General features: G+C 41.4%; 1 protein-coding gene across 13 annotated transcripts in view; it reads left to right on the top strand.

Annotated features, from left to right (window-relative positions):
* Positions 1–16,947, top strand: part of EML1 (EMAP like 1) — a 202,843-nt gene that overhangs the window by 113,628 nt on the left and 72,268 nt on the right. For all 13 annotated transcript variants that reach the window (XM_017528138.2, XM_017528141.2, XM_017528143.2 and 10 more), the window contains exon 3: positions 13,465–13,597. In XM_017528138.2, the coding sequence (XP_017383627.1) occupies positions 13,465–13,597 (133 nt within the window). The remainder of the gene's footprint in view (positions 1–13,464; positions 13,598–16,947) is intronic.

Below are 16,947 nucleotides of genomic sequence, written 5' to 3'. Positions count from 1 at the left end.
ATAGCGCCATTGCACTCCAGCCTGGGCAACAAGAGCGAAACTCCGTCTCAAAAAAAAAAAAAAAAAAAAAACTGCATTATTTCAAGTACTCTTGACCTACCCAGCTTTTCAAAAATGAATCTGATGACTGCTGTGTCCGAAAGGGTACATTTGAAGGAGCTGCTTTATATAAAATTTCAGACTTCTGAAACTTCCTTATTTTTAGAAAATTAGGTGAAAAAAATATCAGGACATGTCCAAGAGTTTTGTTTTCTTGATTAAGAATGACATTTGATGGCTGGGTGTGGTGGCTCATGTCTGTAATCTCAGCACTTTGGGAGGCCAAGGCGGGTAGATCATGAGGTCAGGAGTTCGAGACCAGCCTGGCCAAGATGGTAAAACCCCGTCTCTACTAAAAATCCAAAAATTAGCTGGGCATGGTGCCGGGTGCCTGTAGTCCCAGCTACTCGGGAGGCTAAGGCAGGGAATTGCTTGAACCTGGGAGGCAGAGGTTGCAGTGAGCCAAGATCACACCACTGCACCCCAGCCTGGGCGAGAGTGCAGTCTCAAAAAAAAGCAAGACTCTGTCTCAAAAAAAAAAAAAAGACATTTGATTTTCATAACTGCACAGAGAAGTTAATTTTTTCATAGTTATTTGATATTTCTTTATAAACATTCTTTTCCTAATTGAAAGTAAATAAAAGCTTAGTTGCTAGACGGTCACACCAAGAAGGAGAAAAAAAGATTCATAAGAAGGCAGGTGAGTGGGTTGCATCCCCTGAATGGAGGGACCTTGGGCTCCCTACTTTGTGTGCAGCTAATTAAAGGACAGTGGAAACGGGCAGGAGGGGTGTGCCTGTGGAGGGGCGTGCCCGTGAGAGGGGTGTGCCTGTGGAGGGGCGTGCCTGCAGGAGGGGCGTGCCTGTGAGAGGGGCGTGCCTGTGAGTGAGGTGTGCCTGTGAGAGGGGCGTGTCTGTGAGAGGGGCGTGTCTGTGAGTGAGGTGTGCCTGTGAGAGGGGCGTGCCTGTGAGAGGGGCGTGTCTGTGAGAGGGGCGTGCCTGCAGGAGGGGCTTGCCTGCAGGAGGGGTGTGCCTGCAGGAGGGGTGTGCCTGCAGGAGGGGTGTGCCTGTGAGAGGGCGTACCTGTGAGAGGGGCATGCCTGCAGGAGGGGCGTGCCTGTGAGAGGGGTGTGCCTGTGAGAGGGGTGTGCCTGCAGGAGGGGTGTGCCTGCAGCAGCTGCTCTGGCTGTAGTCATCTTTGAAGGAGCTGTCATGTGGACACTGTGGGACTGGCGCCTACATCTCTGTCTGCCTTTAGAGCTGGCTCTCTGTGGTCATGGTAGGGGCAGGGAATCTTTTAGGCAAGATGGATTTTAGGCAAAGCCCGTTGGTTTTAAGTGGCTACACAGTTATCACTTCACAATATTTTGGCCTGCCATCCTCGTATAGACTTGAAGTAGCCTGGACACATGACATTCTTATTTTTATTTTGAGACAGGATCTTGCTTTGTCGCCCAAGCTGGAGTGCAGTGGCGTGATCTCGGCTTGCTGCAGCCTCCACCTCCTGGGGTCAAACAATTCTCCTCCCTCTGCTTCCTGAGTAGCTGGGGCTACAGGTGCGTTCCACCACACCTAGCTAATTTTTGGTATTTTTAGTAGAGACAGGATTTCACCATGTTGGCCAGGCTAGTCTTGAACTCCTGATCTTAGGTGATTCACCTGCTTTGGCCTCCCAGAGTGTTGAGATTACTGGCATGAGGCACTACATCTGACTTGCATTCTTATTTTTAAATGTCAAGTGATTTTTTTCCCCCAGAGTTTTTTTTTTTTTTTCTTTTCTGATAAAGTCTTGCTCTTTCTCCAGGCTGGAGTGCAGTGGTGTGATCTTGGCTCACTGCAACCTCCATCTCCTGGACTCAAGCGATTCCACTGCCTCAGCCTCCTAAGTAGCTGGGACTACAGGCGGGCACCACCACACCCGACTCATTTTTTGTATTTTAGTAGAGACGGGGTTTTACCATGGCCAGGTTGGTCTGGATCTCCCGACCTCATGATCTGCCCACTTCAGCCTCCCAAAGTGCTGGGATTACAGGCGTGAGCTACTGCACCCATCCCAGAGTTTGTTTTTTCTAAAGCTCAGGACTTACTCAGTATGTTGAGGTTTGGGTGTACAGCTTTGTGCTGTCTGCCCAATGCTAGGGATGGCTGTGCCACCACGAAGCAGGCAGGTGCTCACTGGGGGTCCTGCTCAAAGCCAGGGCGAGAGGAGTGCATGTCTTTCTGCTGCCAAAGCCCCTACCTAGTTTTTAGACTGCAGTCAACACTAGCCACAGTAGTACCTGCGGTGCCATGGATAATCATTCTGATTCCTTTCCACAATAATGCTAACCTCTAAGCTTTGACTGTATCATTCTTTATATGCCTGGACTAGTATAACAATGAGAACTTCAGGATCATGGAAATAATTCACTAACAACTAAAGTCAAGGCTTCCTGAAATGGGGTGAGATTGTGGCCCACCGTCATGTGCTGGGCCTGTGGACAGATAGTCTGTAGAGAGGGAGCTGTAGCTTGTTCTCCTGTCCCTGCAGTTGGCCTGCTTGCACCAGTTACCCAGGTCTTCTTTCCCCTGAAGTTACTGCCCCGGGTCTTAGGATTTCCTCAGTCTCTCTGTGAGCTCCCCAGACTCTGCTTTCTCCTTTTCCTTTAGTATTTTTTAAAATATGAAGAACAGGCTACCATGTCACACACCTTCAGTGTGGTGACCCTCAGCCCGCAACGCTGGCTTGGTTCACGTTGGGCTTACTCTTGGATAGAATGACTTTGAATGTTTCCACTTTGCTGAGCTTGGATTACCATGTAGCGGAGAAAAGAGAATCAAACAGTTCACGAAGGCCTGTATTAAAATTCTTGCTAATACGAAAGTTTTTCAGAGTTGTGGTTGGAGTGGGGCAATACTCTGGCAGCAGAACACAGTGAACGGACCCCTTTGATATTGCTGTTGTGAGTGTAAATACAGAAAAGTGATGGCTGAATAAGGAATTCATTGCAGCACTGTGCACAATGGAGAAAAACTGGATAGGAAACAATAAGGGAGCAGCAAGCAGCAGGGGCATGGCCGGGGATTATGCTGCCTCCATCTGAGTAAAGGCTGTGTAGCTTTTAACAATGTATGTGTTACTGGTAAAAGAGAGAAAATGCCTGTGCATTAAACTGAGTCAAATGCAGGCTACAAAACTGTATATACTGTATCACTTCAACGAAATAGACAAAATATGCAAAGAAGACTGGAATGAAGTACTGTATAGCAAAAGTAATTTGCAGGTTTTTTCCTAATAGGATTATGAATTTTTAAATACTTTTCGTTAGTTTCTAAATGTTCTGTGGCGTGTATTTCTTAATAAGCAGAAGAAATTTGTGTTTTAAAAGTGACCTATTTCTTTCCGTTGAATCTGAGGTCAGCAGCAAGGCTCATGGCAAATGTCAGGAGGCCAGGGGTGTGCTCACATGTGTTTTCAAGAAGACAAGGAACTGTGGTTTGGAATTCAATCAACCTATTGTATACATATGCAGCTGATTTTCATTTTAGTGTAGGGATTTTTAAAATGTAAAATGTAGATTAAAATATTGTCATTGTGCCATGTATCTGGGATTGTCTATTTTGTTATGCATTAATCAATGAGTAGCCCATATTTCCCATTGGAAATTTTGCTTGCCTCTTCAGACTAGTTAAGCAGCTTCACTTTTAAAGAACTTTAATATGAAATACTTCAATATGCCTTTCCACCTTTTAGAATCAGTTATATCAACTAGTGGATCTGTGAATCAGAAGATCAAGGAATTATATTAATTATTGGCTCCATTAATTAATGGATCAGAGAATTACTAAATATAACCAGAAGGCTTCTGTTGGAGAAGTTAACAAGCAAGTCAGTCCTGCCATTCCAGGACACCGAAACCCTCTAGCCTCGGAACACAGCCTCTGCAACTACTGTCAAAAGCTGCCTACAGACTTTTAGCTGTGAGAAGCCTGTGCTACACTGACACTTAACACTGGTGTCCAAAATACTACTCATAGCTACCATAGATTGGGTGACTAAGGGCTGGATTTTGCAGCAAGCATTTTGGGTGTATTAGCTGATTTCAGCCCTCCATGTTTCTATGAGGCAAGTATCATTGTGCCCGTTTTACAGATGAGAATGCAGCCTCTAGGAGGTTTACGTGATTTGCCCAGGCTACACAAGGGTCAAATCTGGGACTGGACCCCAAGGCCTGGCTGACATGTTCCTTCTGCCATCTGCATGGCTTCACTGTGTATGCCTCTTGTAGTATTCCTTAAGTTAGCGTTATTCACATCAAACCAAATATTTAAAACATGAATATAATTTGAAAATCTTTTTTCAAGGTTTAATTTGATTTGCAAAGTGTGTCAAATACATTAGATCATATTCAGCACATTATTGTGTGAAATATTATGTCACGGTCTCTTCACAAGTTTTATTAGGTAGGTGCAACTGAGAAATTAAAATTTGTAAGCTCTTTGCCGTAAATAACATTAATGAATAATTAACTTAGTTCTTTATCCTGGTTAACCAAATTTAAGGAGCAAGTGGCTTTTGGTTTTTCTCTTGTCTACTGCCCTTTCTCCTTACAAATGGGCAAATTACAAACAAACAAAAAAATCTTTTCTCTTTTGCCCTTTTAGGTAGAACATACTATAGTTTCTTTTGTTTCTCTCATTAACTGCCCTCTCCAGTTTAGATAGGTATTCTATAGTGATTTGTAGAAAAACGTTTAGTAGATGTTTGTAGTTTTCAGAGATTAAAAAATACTTTTCAAATTTTGTATTATAAGAATGTTCTCAAATGTGTACAAAAGTAGAAAGAAAAGTACCTTTACCTGCCTTTCTCATTTATCAGTATGTGGTCAGTTTTCATTATGACCCTCTCCCACCTACCCCTCACCCCATATTGGATTATTTTAAAGCAAATCTAAGATAGTGTAAACATGTCAGTATGTATTTCTAAGCTATAGACTCTTTTTAAATTCCGTAATGGCTGGCCGTGGTGGCTCATGCCTGTAATCATAGCACTTTGGGAGGCTGAGGCGGGTGGTTCACTTGAGCCCACGAGTTAGAGACTAGCCTGGGCAACACGGTGAAACCTCATCTCTACAAAAAATACCAAAATTAGCCCTGTGTGATGGTGCAAACCTGTAGCCCCAGCTACACTGGTGGCTGAGGCAGGAGGATTACTTGAGTCCATGAAGTTGCGGCTGCAGTGAGCCAAGGTCACACACTACACTTCAGCCTGGGCAACAGGGCAAGACCCTGCCTCAAAATAAATAGATAAATAAAAGCAAGATAAAATAAAGTTTACATTATTACACTTAAAAACTAATAATTTCTTAATATCGTCTAATAGCAAGTCAGCATTCAGATTTCTCTAACTGTCCAATGAATGACTTTTTAAAGCAGTTTTATTGAAATAGAATTTATATCCTATAAAACCGACCCTTTTAAAATGTATGATTCATTGACTTTTAGTATATTCACAAGAGTAAAACCATCACCATTATCTAATTTTAGAAAATTGTGATCACCTGAAAAGAAACCTGTCACCCATGAGCTGTCATTTCCAGTTGCTCCCTCCTCCCAGCCCCTGGCAGCCACCAGTCTACATCACGTCTCCATAGATTTGCCACCTTGGATGTTTTCTGTAAATGAAATCATACAATATGTGGTCTTTTGCCACTGTCTTCTCCCACGTAGCATAATTGTTTTCAAGCTTCACCCATGTTGGAGTACACATCATTCCTTTTCATTGTCAAGTAATATTCCACTGTATGCAACTGTTAAATGGTGTATCCATTTAACAGTCAATGGGCATTTCAGTTGTTAATAAATAACTTTATGAAATCAGCTCATTCATGTTTTTTTCCCCATTTATATTTCTATCATATTGAATTTTTAATGTTACAGGATTCTTACACTACTATACCCATGCCTAAGAATTCAAATAAAAACACATGGTACAATGGACAGCCCCATCTACCTTGATTCATGTGCCTTTTGATAATTTTGAAACCTTTTTAAAGTGAGGTAATAAGACACAGAGTCTTAAGCCTGCTATAGGGCTTCAGATTTCTGGCCAGTAGCATGCTCTTCTGTTCTGAACCTTGCTCTTTTCTCTTAGTAGTGTGTCCTGCAAGGCATTCCTTTTGCAGCTGCATAGTGCTTCCTTGCAAGGATATGCCACAGTGTTTTCAGCCAATCCCTGTGACAGGCTTTGGTTTTGCAACTAGTGCTGCAGTGATTGGCTGTGTCCATAGGGCGCTTTGTATTTTTACCGGTATCTTTGGGACAGATGCCTAGAAATAGGGGTGCTGGGTCAAAGGATACACGCATCTGTAATTTTGCTGGATGTTGGTGATGGTGATGATAGAAATTTCTCCAGCACTCAGCTGATCGTCTACTTTGTCTTATAATTTAGCAAAAGCAGGTTTCCTTTTCCAACTCTAAATACAGACATCTTTTAAATTTTGAAATGGATAATTAGGAATTCTAGGCTCGTAATGGTTAGTGTGTTAAAAGTAAACTTTGGATTTCCTCATATAATCATATATGTAATTATGCTTTACATAATTAAACTTGTTTTTAGGCCCAATGGTAGTTTTATATATCAAATATTGCACGAGTTGTTGATGTAAGTTAAAGGATTTCTTGATCATTAGATTACAACTTAATATTATAAAAATATGCATGAGTAGATTTGGCTAGTTATACTAGAGCTTCTAGATTTATTCATACCAACTATAGTTTTGAAAATATATTATCATGGATAGTACTTCTTCTTCTTCTTTTTTTTTTTTTTTTTTTTTTGAGATGGAGTTTCACTCTTATTGCCCAGGCTGGAGTGCAATGGCGCAATCTTGGCTCGTTGCAATCTTTGCCTCCCAGGTTCAAGCAATTTTCCTGCCTCAGCCTCCCGAGTAGCAGGGATTACAGTCATGTACCACCACACCCAGCTAATTTTGTCTATCTTTTTAGTAGAGACAGGGTTTCTCCATGTTGGTCAGGCTGATCTCAAACTTCCGACCTCAGGTGATCCGCCTGCCTCAGCCTCCCAAAGTGCTGGGATTACAGTTGTGAGCCACCGTGCCCAGCCAGGTAGTACTTCTTGAAGTCTGGGTATTCCAATTCAACTATTTAGAATGATGAAAAAAATTTTATTTCAGGCTTAATTATGAATTTTTTAGATATGAGATTTTAAATACCTTAGATTTTCAGTTACCAAACTATGGACTCATATTGCAGGGACTCTAACTCAGGGTAGTTTAAGTAGCATGAAATACAACAGGAAACTACTGAGCATAAATAACAGCACCTATTACTGGAAACCAGTCTTCAGCTTGGTTGCTCTTCTCCCTTCACTTCTGATGAATTGCTAGGGTCTGTCCTCAGAGAGCCCAACTCACTGGGAAACTCAGATGTTGCTTTACAGAACATTCTTCTCACATGAATGAAAGATAACACATTTCAGTTGGAAGATAGCTTAAGGAATATTTTTGGCCAAAGCCTTTCTTTTGTGAGTAAGGAAAATGGGACCCAGAGGACCCTGCCTGTGGTCACATGGCTAGGTGGTGACACAGCAGGGACTGACACCCCATCTCCTAACTCCCAGACCTGAGTTCCCTCCCTCACACTCCACCACCTACCCCCCTCTGCCTTGGTGTAAGCTCTGGAAGTAAGTGGCTGTTTTGGGTGAGAAGGTGAGCATGTGCCTGGGGTCTTAACTCCAGTCTCCTTGTGTGCAGGATGCAGCCCGTGGGTTCCCACTGGCTCTGATTCTGCCTCTGGTACCACTTGACCATAGCATTCCATTCTCCCCACATTATATTCAGGATACACAATTGCACCCAATGTCCGTGATAGAGCATTTTGCTATCTGGATGTAGCCAGGGGATAATGGCTACCACTTCTGGAGTATCTACTATGTGCTGGCACTGTTCTAGAAACTTTGCATTACTCATTCCTAATCCTCATAGCAGCCCTGCAATATAAGCACTCTGCCCTTATTTTAGAAAGAATCCAAGGCTTGGGCTGTGTCTTCCAGCTGAGCTGAGGATGAGTCCAGTCCTGTCTGCCTTGAGGGCCTTTGCCTTCCTTCACCTGGGCTTCTCCGACTCCCAGAGACAGGATCCCAGCCATCCTGCAGTCCTTGTACCAGTTTATCAGGCTCCTTTCATTGGAGAAATTCTCCTTTTGGTGCTGTGTTTGTTGCTGTGTTTCACCTCCATGAACAATGTAAAAAAAAAATTGTTTTTTAAACAACCCTTTTATGAACCAGAAGAATATCTCATATCTTAGTGTCATCTGGAAGCTAGGGATCCATTTATCTTAGCACATGAGGAGCAGAAAATTGTGTTTGAACCTTCCCTAGCGTTATGTCACTTCTGCGTTTTTAAAGAGCACTTATCTGAAAACGTTTCATTACAGCTGCTCTTCTTTTCCTGCCATCTTCAAGATCCATGCTGGCACCTGTTCAGGCTGAACACTAGGAGGTATTTTTCCTTCCACCAGGTTTTCTTATGGCAGGTTTTCTTCCTTGAGTGGCTAATAATTTTTAGACCTGGTAACATGAAAGAAACCTGGCATCATGGCATGTGCAAAATAGGTGCTTCGTAAGCAGGATGGTGGTAGGGGTTACGATGCTGTTGAATCAGTCAGTGGTTACAAAAACCCAAGGATGTTATCAAGACAGGGATGTAGTAGCAATTGGATCTTGCTGAAGTTGGGATCTTTCCAACTTCGTAGTCATTCCAAGAGCAGTCACGGTGCGTCCCCCTCCCCCTTCCCGTCTCTCTCCTCTTCCCACCCTCTTTTTCTTTCATGATCTCTCACCACAACTCTAATATTCTTTTTGCTTCTGATGTTACTCTATGATATTTTAAGATATAAAATGTATTATACAGTCTGGGAATGCCACATGCATGGCATCTGATTTTCATTTCATGGGCTTTTTAAAATCCTATTTTCTATTTCTTCTTTTGAGAAAAGGACAGTAACAGATTATTAGGAGATTGAATTTTGAAATTATAACTCAAGAAAGAATGAACAACTTAGTAGTGACTCCAAAAGGGCCACATAATGTCCTCTCTTAGAAGCAAGGTTTTTGTTATTGAAATGGAACCAAGTTAAATTTGTAGTGCATGTTGACTCCCTTCTGTGTGTAGGCCTGGGGGCAGGTGCTAGCTTCAAGGGACCTGCAATGGCATAGACAAACTATTGGATTTAGCGTTCCAAGTGTGATGATGGTGTTGGCTAAGGCAAGGTGGTGTGGGAGCATGGAGGAGGCCCCACTTTCTTTTACATTAAAGAAAGAAGATTGGCCCTTCAGCTTTAGGGACTGGAAAGTTCCAGCAAGTTAAAAATTTGGCATAAAATATAGTTTTGTCATTGGTAATATTTTAAGAGCCTACATGGAGGCAGATTTAATTCTGTGATGAACAAAATGAATTAAATTCTGCTAGCTTTTTTGTTGTTGTTGTTCAGAGATAGAGTCTCACTCTGTTGCCCAGGCTGGAGTGCAGTGATGTGATCTCAGCTCACTGCAACCTCCGCCTCCCAGGTTCAAGAGATTCTCCTGCCTCAGCATCCTGAGTAGCTGGGATTACAGGTGCCCGCCACCACACCTGGTTAAATTTTGTATTTTTAGTAGAGACAGGGTTTCACCATGTTGGCCAGGCTGGTCTCAAACTCCTGACCACTTTGGTCTCCCAAAGTGCTGAAATTACAGGAGTGAGCCATCACACCTGGCCTCTGCTAGCATTTCTAAATGAACTCTTTATTTTAGGATAGCTTTAGATTTATAGAAAAGTTATAAGCAGAGAAGGTTCTCATAGACACAGTACCCAGTTTCCCCCATTATTACCATCTTACATTAGTATGGTACATTTGTCTCGACTAATGGACCAATATTGATACATCGTTATTAATTAATGGCCATGCTCTGTTGGAATTTCCTTAGTTTGTTCCTGAAGTCCTTTCTGTTCCAGGTTCCCATGCAGGGTAATCTCTAGTTATTCCAGCTCCTCAGGCTCCTCTAGGCTGACAATATTCCCTGTTTTTGATGATCTTGACAGTTTTGAGGAATACTGGTTAGAGAGTTCATTGACTGTCCTTCAAGTTGGCTTCATCTGATGTTTTTCTCATGGATAGACTCAGGGTATGGGCCTTAGGGAGGAAAGCACAGAGGTCAAGTGCCATTCTCATCGCATTGGCACATCCCGTCCAAGAGTGCATCCTGTCAACATGGCTCATCACTGTGCATGTTGACCTTGGCCACCTGGCCGAGGGAGTGTTGGTCAAGTCTCTCCACTGGAAAGTTACTTCTCACTGGGCTGTTAGAAGGAGGTCAGTATGTGCCAGCCACATTTAAGGAGTGGCAGGTTATGTTCTACCTTCTTGAGGTTGGGGTAGCCACATAAATTATTCAGAATACAGCTACATGGGGATTTGTCTGTTCTCTTCATTTATGTATTTACTCAATCATTTATTTATATATACTGTAGCGTAAACTTACAGATATTTGTTGCATACTTTGTGTTATAATCAAATACTATGTTATTTGTTTTTTGGCTCAAATTGTTCCAGCCTTGGCCTTTGGGAGCTCTTTCGGTTAGGTCCTGTGTCCATTTGACTCGCTTCCACCGAAGTAGTGTCTTTTGGTTTTGCTGTTGCCTGAGCACATCTTTACTTTCTGGCACCACAGAAGACTCCAGACTCATGTGTGTTCCCTGCCCCAGCCCTGTGCACTTCGGTTTCCCCAGGAAGCCTGCTTCCTTCTGTTGTATGATGGCATTGGAAACCAAGGTTCAGGCCTTGGGTGTCCCTGCTTCAGCCTCTCTCAGCAGACAGAGCTCAGAAGCATGTGTTTATACTAACCTGTATATGTATATGTATTTGTAATTACATATCTGCATCTGTGTTAAGGCAAACCTGAGTCTACACTGATGTCCCTGCTCCAGTGGTACATGGTTCATTCCCGCCTTCTCCCCTTGCTTATCCATCACCTCCCTCTCCAACAGTGAGAGACCTGCCATCCTCCATCCTTTTACTTAATTGTTCCATCCTGGTGTTCATGTGTAGTGGTTTCAGAATTGCTAGCCCCCACCTTTGTGGGAAGCAGCCTTACTAACTCGAATGCAGTGCTGATGTGCGGTCCTGTATCTTTAGCTGTACATCTCTCCTCATTTCCAGTATGACTTAGGTCAGCACCTTCCTGCCCCCACCACCTTCAGTGAGGCTGTCATATGTTTCTTATATAATCTTTGTTCCATTATTGAGTTTCCCCATATCCTTCTTGGTTTTACTTGAATACTTTAAGATATACTCTTGGTATAAGGGTCTCTGGGCTTTAAAAGGCCTCATGTCACATGTCCCCCATGACGGTGTCTTACAGAATAGTTTTATCACCATAGAAGACCTCCTGTGTCTTGCCTATTCAACCCCCACCCTGCAACCTTTGACAAGCACAATGGATTTTCTGTCTTTAGTTTACCTTGACTCAAATGTCATATAAATGCCATCATCCAACATGGAGCCTTTCACACTTGCTGCTTTCCCTTAGCAATGTGGATTTCAGGTGTGGATTGGTTCATTCCTTTGATCACTGACTCATGTTTCATTGTGTGGATGGGCCAATTTGTTTATCTGTTCACCTATCAGAGGACATCTTGGTCGCTTCCAGTTTTTGACGACTGTATATAAAGCAGCTATAAATATTTACATGCGGGTTTGTGTAGGCATAAGTTTTCAGATCAATTGGGTAAATACCTAGTGTCAGTACAATTACTGGATCATATGGTAAAACTATATTTAGCTTTATAAGAAACTGCCAGACTGTCTTCCACAGTGGCTGTACAGTTTTTCATTCCCACCAGCAAGGAATGAGAGTTCCTGTTGCTCGGTATCCTGGCCAGCAGTTGGTATTTTGTCTGTCTTTTTGGATTTCAGCCATTCTAATAGGTGTATAGAAGTATCTCATTATTGTTTTAATTTGCATTTCCCTAATGACAAATGATGTTGAGCATCTTTTCATATGCTTATTTGCCATCTGTATATATCTTCTTTGGTGAAGTATCTTTTCAGATCTTTTGCCCATTTTTTAAATTGGGCTGTTTGTCTTCTTACTGTTGAATTTGAAGAGTTCTTTTTATATTCTTTATACAAGTCCTTTATCAGATATGTGATGTGCAAATATTTTCTCCCAATCTATGCCTTGTATTTTAATCCTTTTAAGTGCTTTTGCAAATTCTGAAAAATGTAAATGAAGTCTAAGCTATTAGTTTTTTTCTTTCATGGATTGTGCTTTTGGTATTATATCTAAAAGCTCATCACCAAACCACTTTCTTCTAGAAGTTTTATAGTTTTGCATTTTAAATTTAGGTTTATGGGCCATTTTGAGTTAATTTTTATGTAGGGTGTGAGGTTAGTGTCTAGGTTCCCTTTGTTGAAAAGATGATGTTGGCGGCGCATGGTGGCTCACACCTGTAATCCCAACACTTTGGGAGGCCTAGCTGGGCAGATCGCCTGAGGTCAGGAGTTCAAGACCAGCCTGGCCAATGTGGCAAAACCCCGTCTCTACTAAAAATACAAAAATGAGTTGGGCATGGTGGCCAGCACCTATAATCCTAGCTACTCAGGAAGCCGAGGCACAAGAATCACTTGAACCCAGGGGACAGAGGTAGCCGAGATCATGCCACTGTACTCCAGCCTGTGCAAGTGAAACTGTCTCAAATAAAGAGAGAAAGAAAAAGGAAAAGATGATCCTTTCTCCAAGGAATTGCCTTTATACCTTTGTCGGTGCTGCTGGTATTTCAAAATTCATGTCCTTTTCCTTTCTATGTAGCTTAAGTTCCATAAAACAGTGGTCCCAGCCTTTTTGTCACCAAGAAAACTGTGGAAGACAATTTTTCCACAGAAGTGGGGGTGGGTGGTGGGGATGGTTTTGGGATGATTCAAACATATTACGTTTATTGTGTACCTTCTTTCTACTATTATTACATTGTAATATATAATGAAATAATTATACAACTCACCATAATGTAGAATCACAGGTAGTCCTGAGCTTGTTTTCCTGCAATTAGATGGTCCCATCTAGGGGTGATGGGAGACAGTGACAGATCATCAGGCATTAGATTCTCATAAGGAGTGCTCAACCTAGATCCCTCACATGTGCAGTTCATAAGGCAGTTGGCACTCCTATGAGAATCGAATGCCGCCACTGATGTGACTGGAGGCAGAGCCCCGGTGGTAGCATGTGTGATGGGTTATAAATATACACGAAGAGTTGCTTACTCCCTCACTGCCCACCTCCTCCTGCTGTGTGGCTTCATCTTCCTAATAGAGGGTTGGGGGACCCCTGCTGTAAAATGTTACTTTTATGGAGGGGAAGGTCTGATGGCCTTTTCTGCTTGTCTTACAGCAAGACCACTGATGCAGACCCTGCCTTTAAGAACCACTGTCAACAACGGCACTGTGTTACCAAAGAAACCTAGTGGCTCTCTACCTTCCCCTTCCGGGGCCAGGAAGGAAACTGCTATGCCAGCAACCAAAAGGTGAGCCAGGAGAAGGGCCTTAAGTGAACTCCAAAAGCAGTTCTCTCTCAGATTTTAAAATGAGTATCACTTTTTAAAATGACATTGTACAATTTCTTCTGAGTTGAAAGCTTATAAAAGTCCATTTCATATGTTGCCATAACAGGAGCTAGTTAAGTTTGTTATTCTTCTTGTTTTAGATTTAATTGTGTTGTCTTTGAAATCTCATGGGCTAAAACCACAGTGTGCTGTTTTGTATTTTTACTTAAAGTTCTCTTTTGAAAAAACAAATGTTAGTATAACCTGGGTAAAAATAAATAGCTGTTCCCAAGCCCATACTGGGAACATGGCAAAATTCAGATTGCCATGGCAACCTTAGATTTTTCTCTATGCAATTTGGACAAGCTCATACTTTCAAAATGTACCTAACAGTAGAGTCTAGATATTGACGTTATCTGTCACAAAGAGCACAGTTTGCTCTTAACTTTGGTATTATTTTGTAATTGTCATTTAAAGGTTTTATATTTTAGGGCCAGGTATGGTGGCTCACCCCTGTAGTCCCAACACTTTGGGAGGCCAAGGTGGGTGGATCACTTGAGCTCAGGAGCTTGAGACCGGCCCAGCTTAACCATTTTTAAGTGTAGAGTTCGGTAGTGCTGGCTGGGTGCGATGGCTCACGCCTGTAATCCCAGCACTTCAGGAGGCTGAAGTGGGCAGATCACCTGAGGTCAGGAGTTTGAGACCAGCCCGACCAACATGGCGAAACCCCATCTCTACTAAAATATAAAAATTAGCCAGGCATGGTGGCACATGCCTGTAATCCCAGCTACTTGGGAAGCTAAGGCAGGAGAATCACTTGAACCTGGAGGCCAAGATCACACCATTGCACTCCAGTAGTGGTGACAAGAGTGAAACTCCATCTCAAAAAAAAAAAAAATAAAAGAGTTTAGTAGTATTAAGTATATTCACACATCTATTGTGTTACAATAGATCTCTAGAACTTTTTCATCAGGCAAAATAGAAACTCCAGACCCATTAAACAGCAACTCCCCCTCTGCTCTCACCACCTTCCTTGGCAGCCACCTCTCTACTGTTTGTCACCATGATTCTGACTACGTTAGGTATTTCATAGAAGTGGGATCATCTGGGCAGTGCCTGTCCTTTTGTGACTGGCTTATTCTGCTTAGCTCAATGTCATTGACATGCATCCTTTATAGCATGTGACCGATTTTCTTTTTAAGTCTGGATAATACTGCATTGTATGTGTATATCATATTTTGCTTTTTATTTTAATTTTAGATTCAGGGGGTACATGTGCAGGTTTATTACAGGGTGAATTTGTGATGCTGAGGTTTGGGCTTCTGTTGATCCTGTTTAGATAGTGAACATAGTACCAAACAGGAAGTTTTTCAGCCCTTAACCCCCTCCCTCCCACCCCTCTTCTGGAGTCCCCGGTGTCTGTTATCCCCATCTTTATCATATTTTGTTTATCCATTCATCCGTCAGTGAATATTTTGTACCATTTATCTGCATGTGTGTCTTTACGGTCAATATCTCACCATCTTGATTACTATTGCTTTTTAGTATGTTTCAAAATCAGAAGATGGGAGGCCAACTGCATTCTTCTTTTTCGTGATTGTCTTGGCTATTTAGGGTCCCTTGAGATTCCATATGAATTTTAGGATAGCTTTTTTTTAATTTCTACAAAAAATGCCATTGGGATTTTGATAGAGACTGTGTCAAATCTGCATATCACTTTGAGTAGTATGGACATTTTAGCAATATTAAGTCTTCCAATTCATAAACATAGTATGTCTTTCTCTTTTTTTTTTTTTTATGTATTTTCTTTTAGCAAGGTGTTGTAGTTCTCAGGGTATAAGTCTTCTATCTCCTTGGCTAAGGTTATTCCTAAATATTTTATCCTTTTTGATGCTATAGTAAATAGAATTATTTTCTTAACTTCCTTTTCAGATTGGTCATTATTATTGTATAAAAATGCATCTGATTTTTGTGTGTTGGTTTTGTATCCTGAAACTTTGTTGAAATTATGTATTAGTCCTCACAGTTTTTTTGTTTTTTTTTTCTGGAATCTTTAGAGTTTTCAAAGTATAATGTTCTGTCGTCTGTAGACAAAGAGTTTTACTTTGGATCCTTTCCAATTTGGATGCCTTTCATTTCTTTCTCTTGTCTAATTGCTCTGGCTAGGACTTCGAGTACTATGTTGAATAATAGTGGCAAGAGTGGGTATCTTGCCTTCTTCCTGCTTTTAGAGGAAAAGCTTTCAGTCTTTTACCATTGAGTAGTATTTGCGCTATGGCCATTCAAATATGGCATTTATTACATTGAGGGGGTTTCCTTCTATTCCTAGTTTGTTGTGTTTTTATCATGAAAGGGTGTTGCATTTTGTCAAATGCTTTTTCTGTATCTGTTGATCATGTGGTTTTTGTCCTTTATTCTGTGAATATTGTATCATATTGGTTGATTTTGTGTTGAATCATTCTTGCATTCCAAATATAAATCCCAACTGGTCATGGTATATAATCCATTTAGATGCTGTTGAATTCAGTTTACTAGTATTTTGTTGAGGAATTTTTCAACATTCATCAGGGATATTGGTGTATAGTTTTCTTTTCTTGTGTCTTTGGCTGGTTTTGGTATTAGAATAATGCTGACCTCATGCAATGATTTGGAAGTGTTCCCACCTCCTCAATTCTTTGGAAGAGTTTAAGGAGGATTGGAATTTATCCTTATTTAAATGTTTGATAGAATTCTCCACTGAAGCCATCGGGTCCTGGGCTTTTCTTTGTTGGGGAATTTTTGATTACTGCTTCAGTCCCCTTACTAATTCTAGGTCTGTTCATATTTTTTGTTTCTTTATGATTCGGTACTGGTGGGCTCTTTGTTTCTAGGACTTAATCATTTGCTCTGTGTCACCCAATTTGCTGGCATATACGTGTTCACAGTGGTCTCTTAGAGTCCTCATTTTTGTTATATCAGTTGTAATGTCCTTTCATTTCTAATGTTAGTTATTTAAATTATCTCCTTTTTTCCTACATTAGTCTAGCTAAAGTTTTTTCAATTTTGTTGATTTTTTTTTAAAAAAAGAAACAACTCTTGGTTTTGTTGATTTTTGTTTTTAACATTGTTTTCTATTATCCATTTATCTCTGCTCTAATCTTTATTATTTCCTTCCTTCTGCAAACTTTTGGTTTTGTCTTCTTTTTCTCGTTCCCTGAAGTATAAGTTAGGAGGCTGATGTGAGACCTCTCTTCTGTTTATGGAAACACTGATCACTCTAGACTTCCCTCTTCGTACCCCTTTCACTGCCTCCTGTAAGTTTTGGTATGTTGGTGTTTTCATTTTCACGTGTC

Source organism: Cebus imitator, unplaced genomic scaffold (assembly GCF_001604975.1).
Source record: "Cebus imitator isolate Cc_AM_T3 unplaced genomic scaffold, Cebus_imitator-1.0 Scaffold52, whole genome shotgun sequence".
Classification (NCBI taxonomy): domain Eukaryota; kingdom Metazoa; phylum Chordata; class Mammalia; order Primates; family Cebidae; genus Cebus; species Cebus imitator.
The sequence above is the reverse complement of the archived record's forward strand: the minus strand, read 5'-3'. Positions and strand labels throughout refer to the sequence as shown.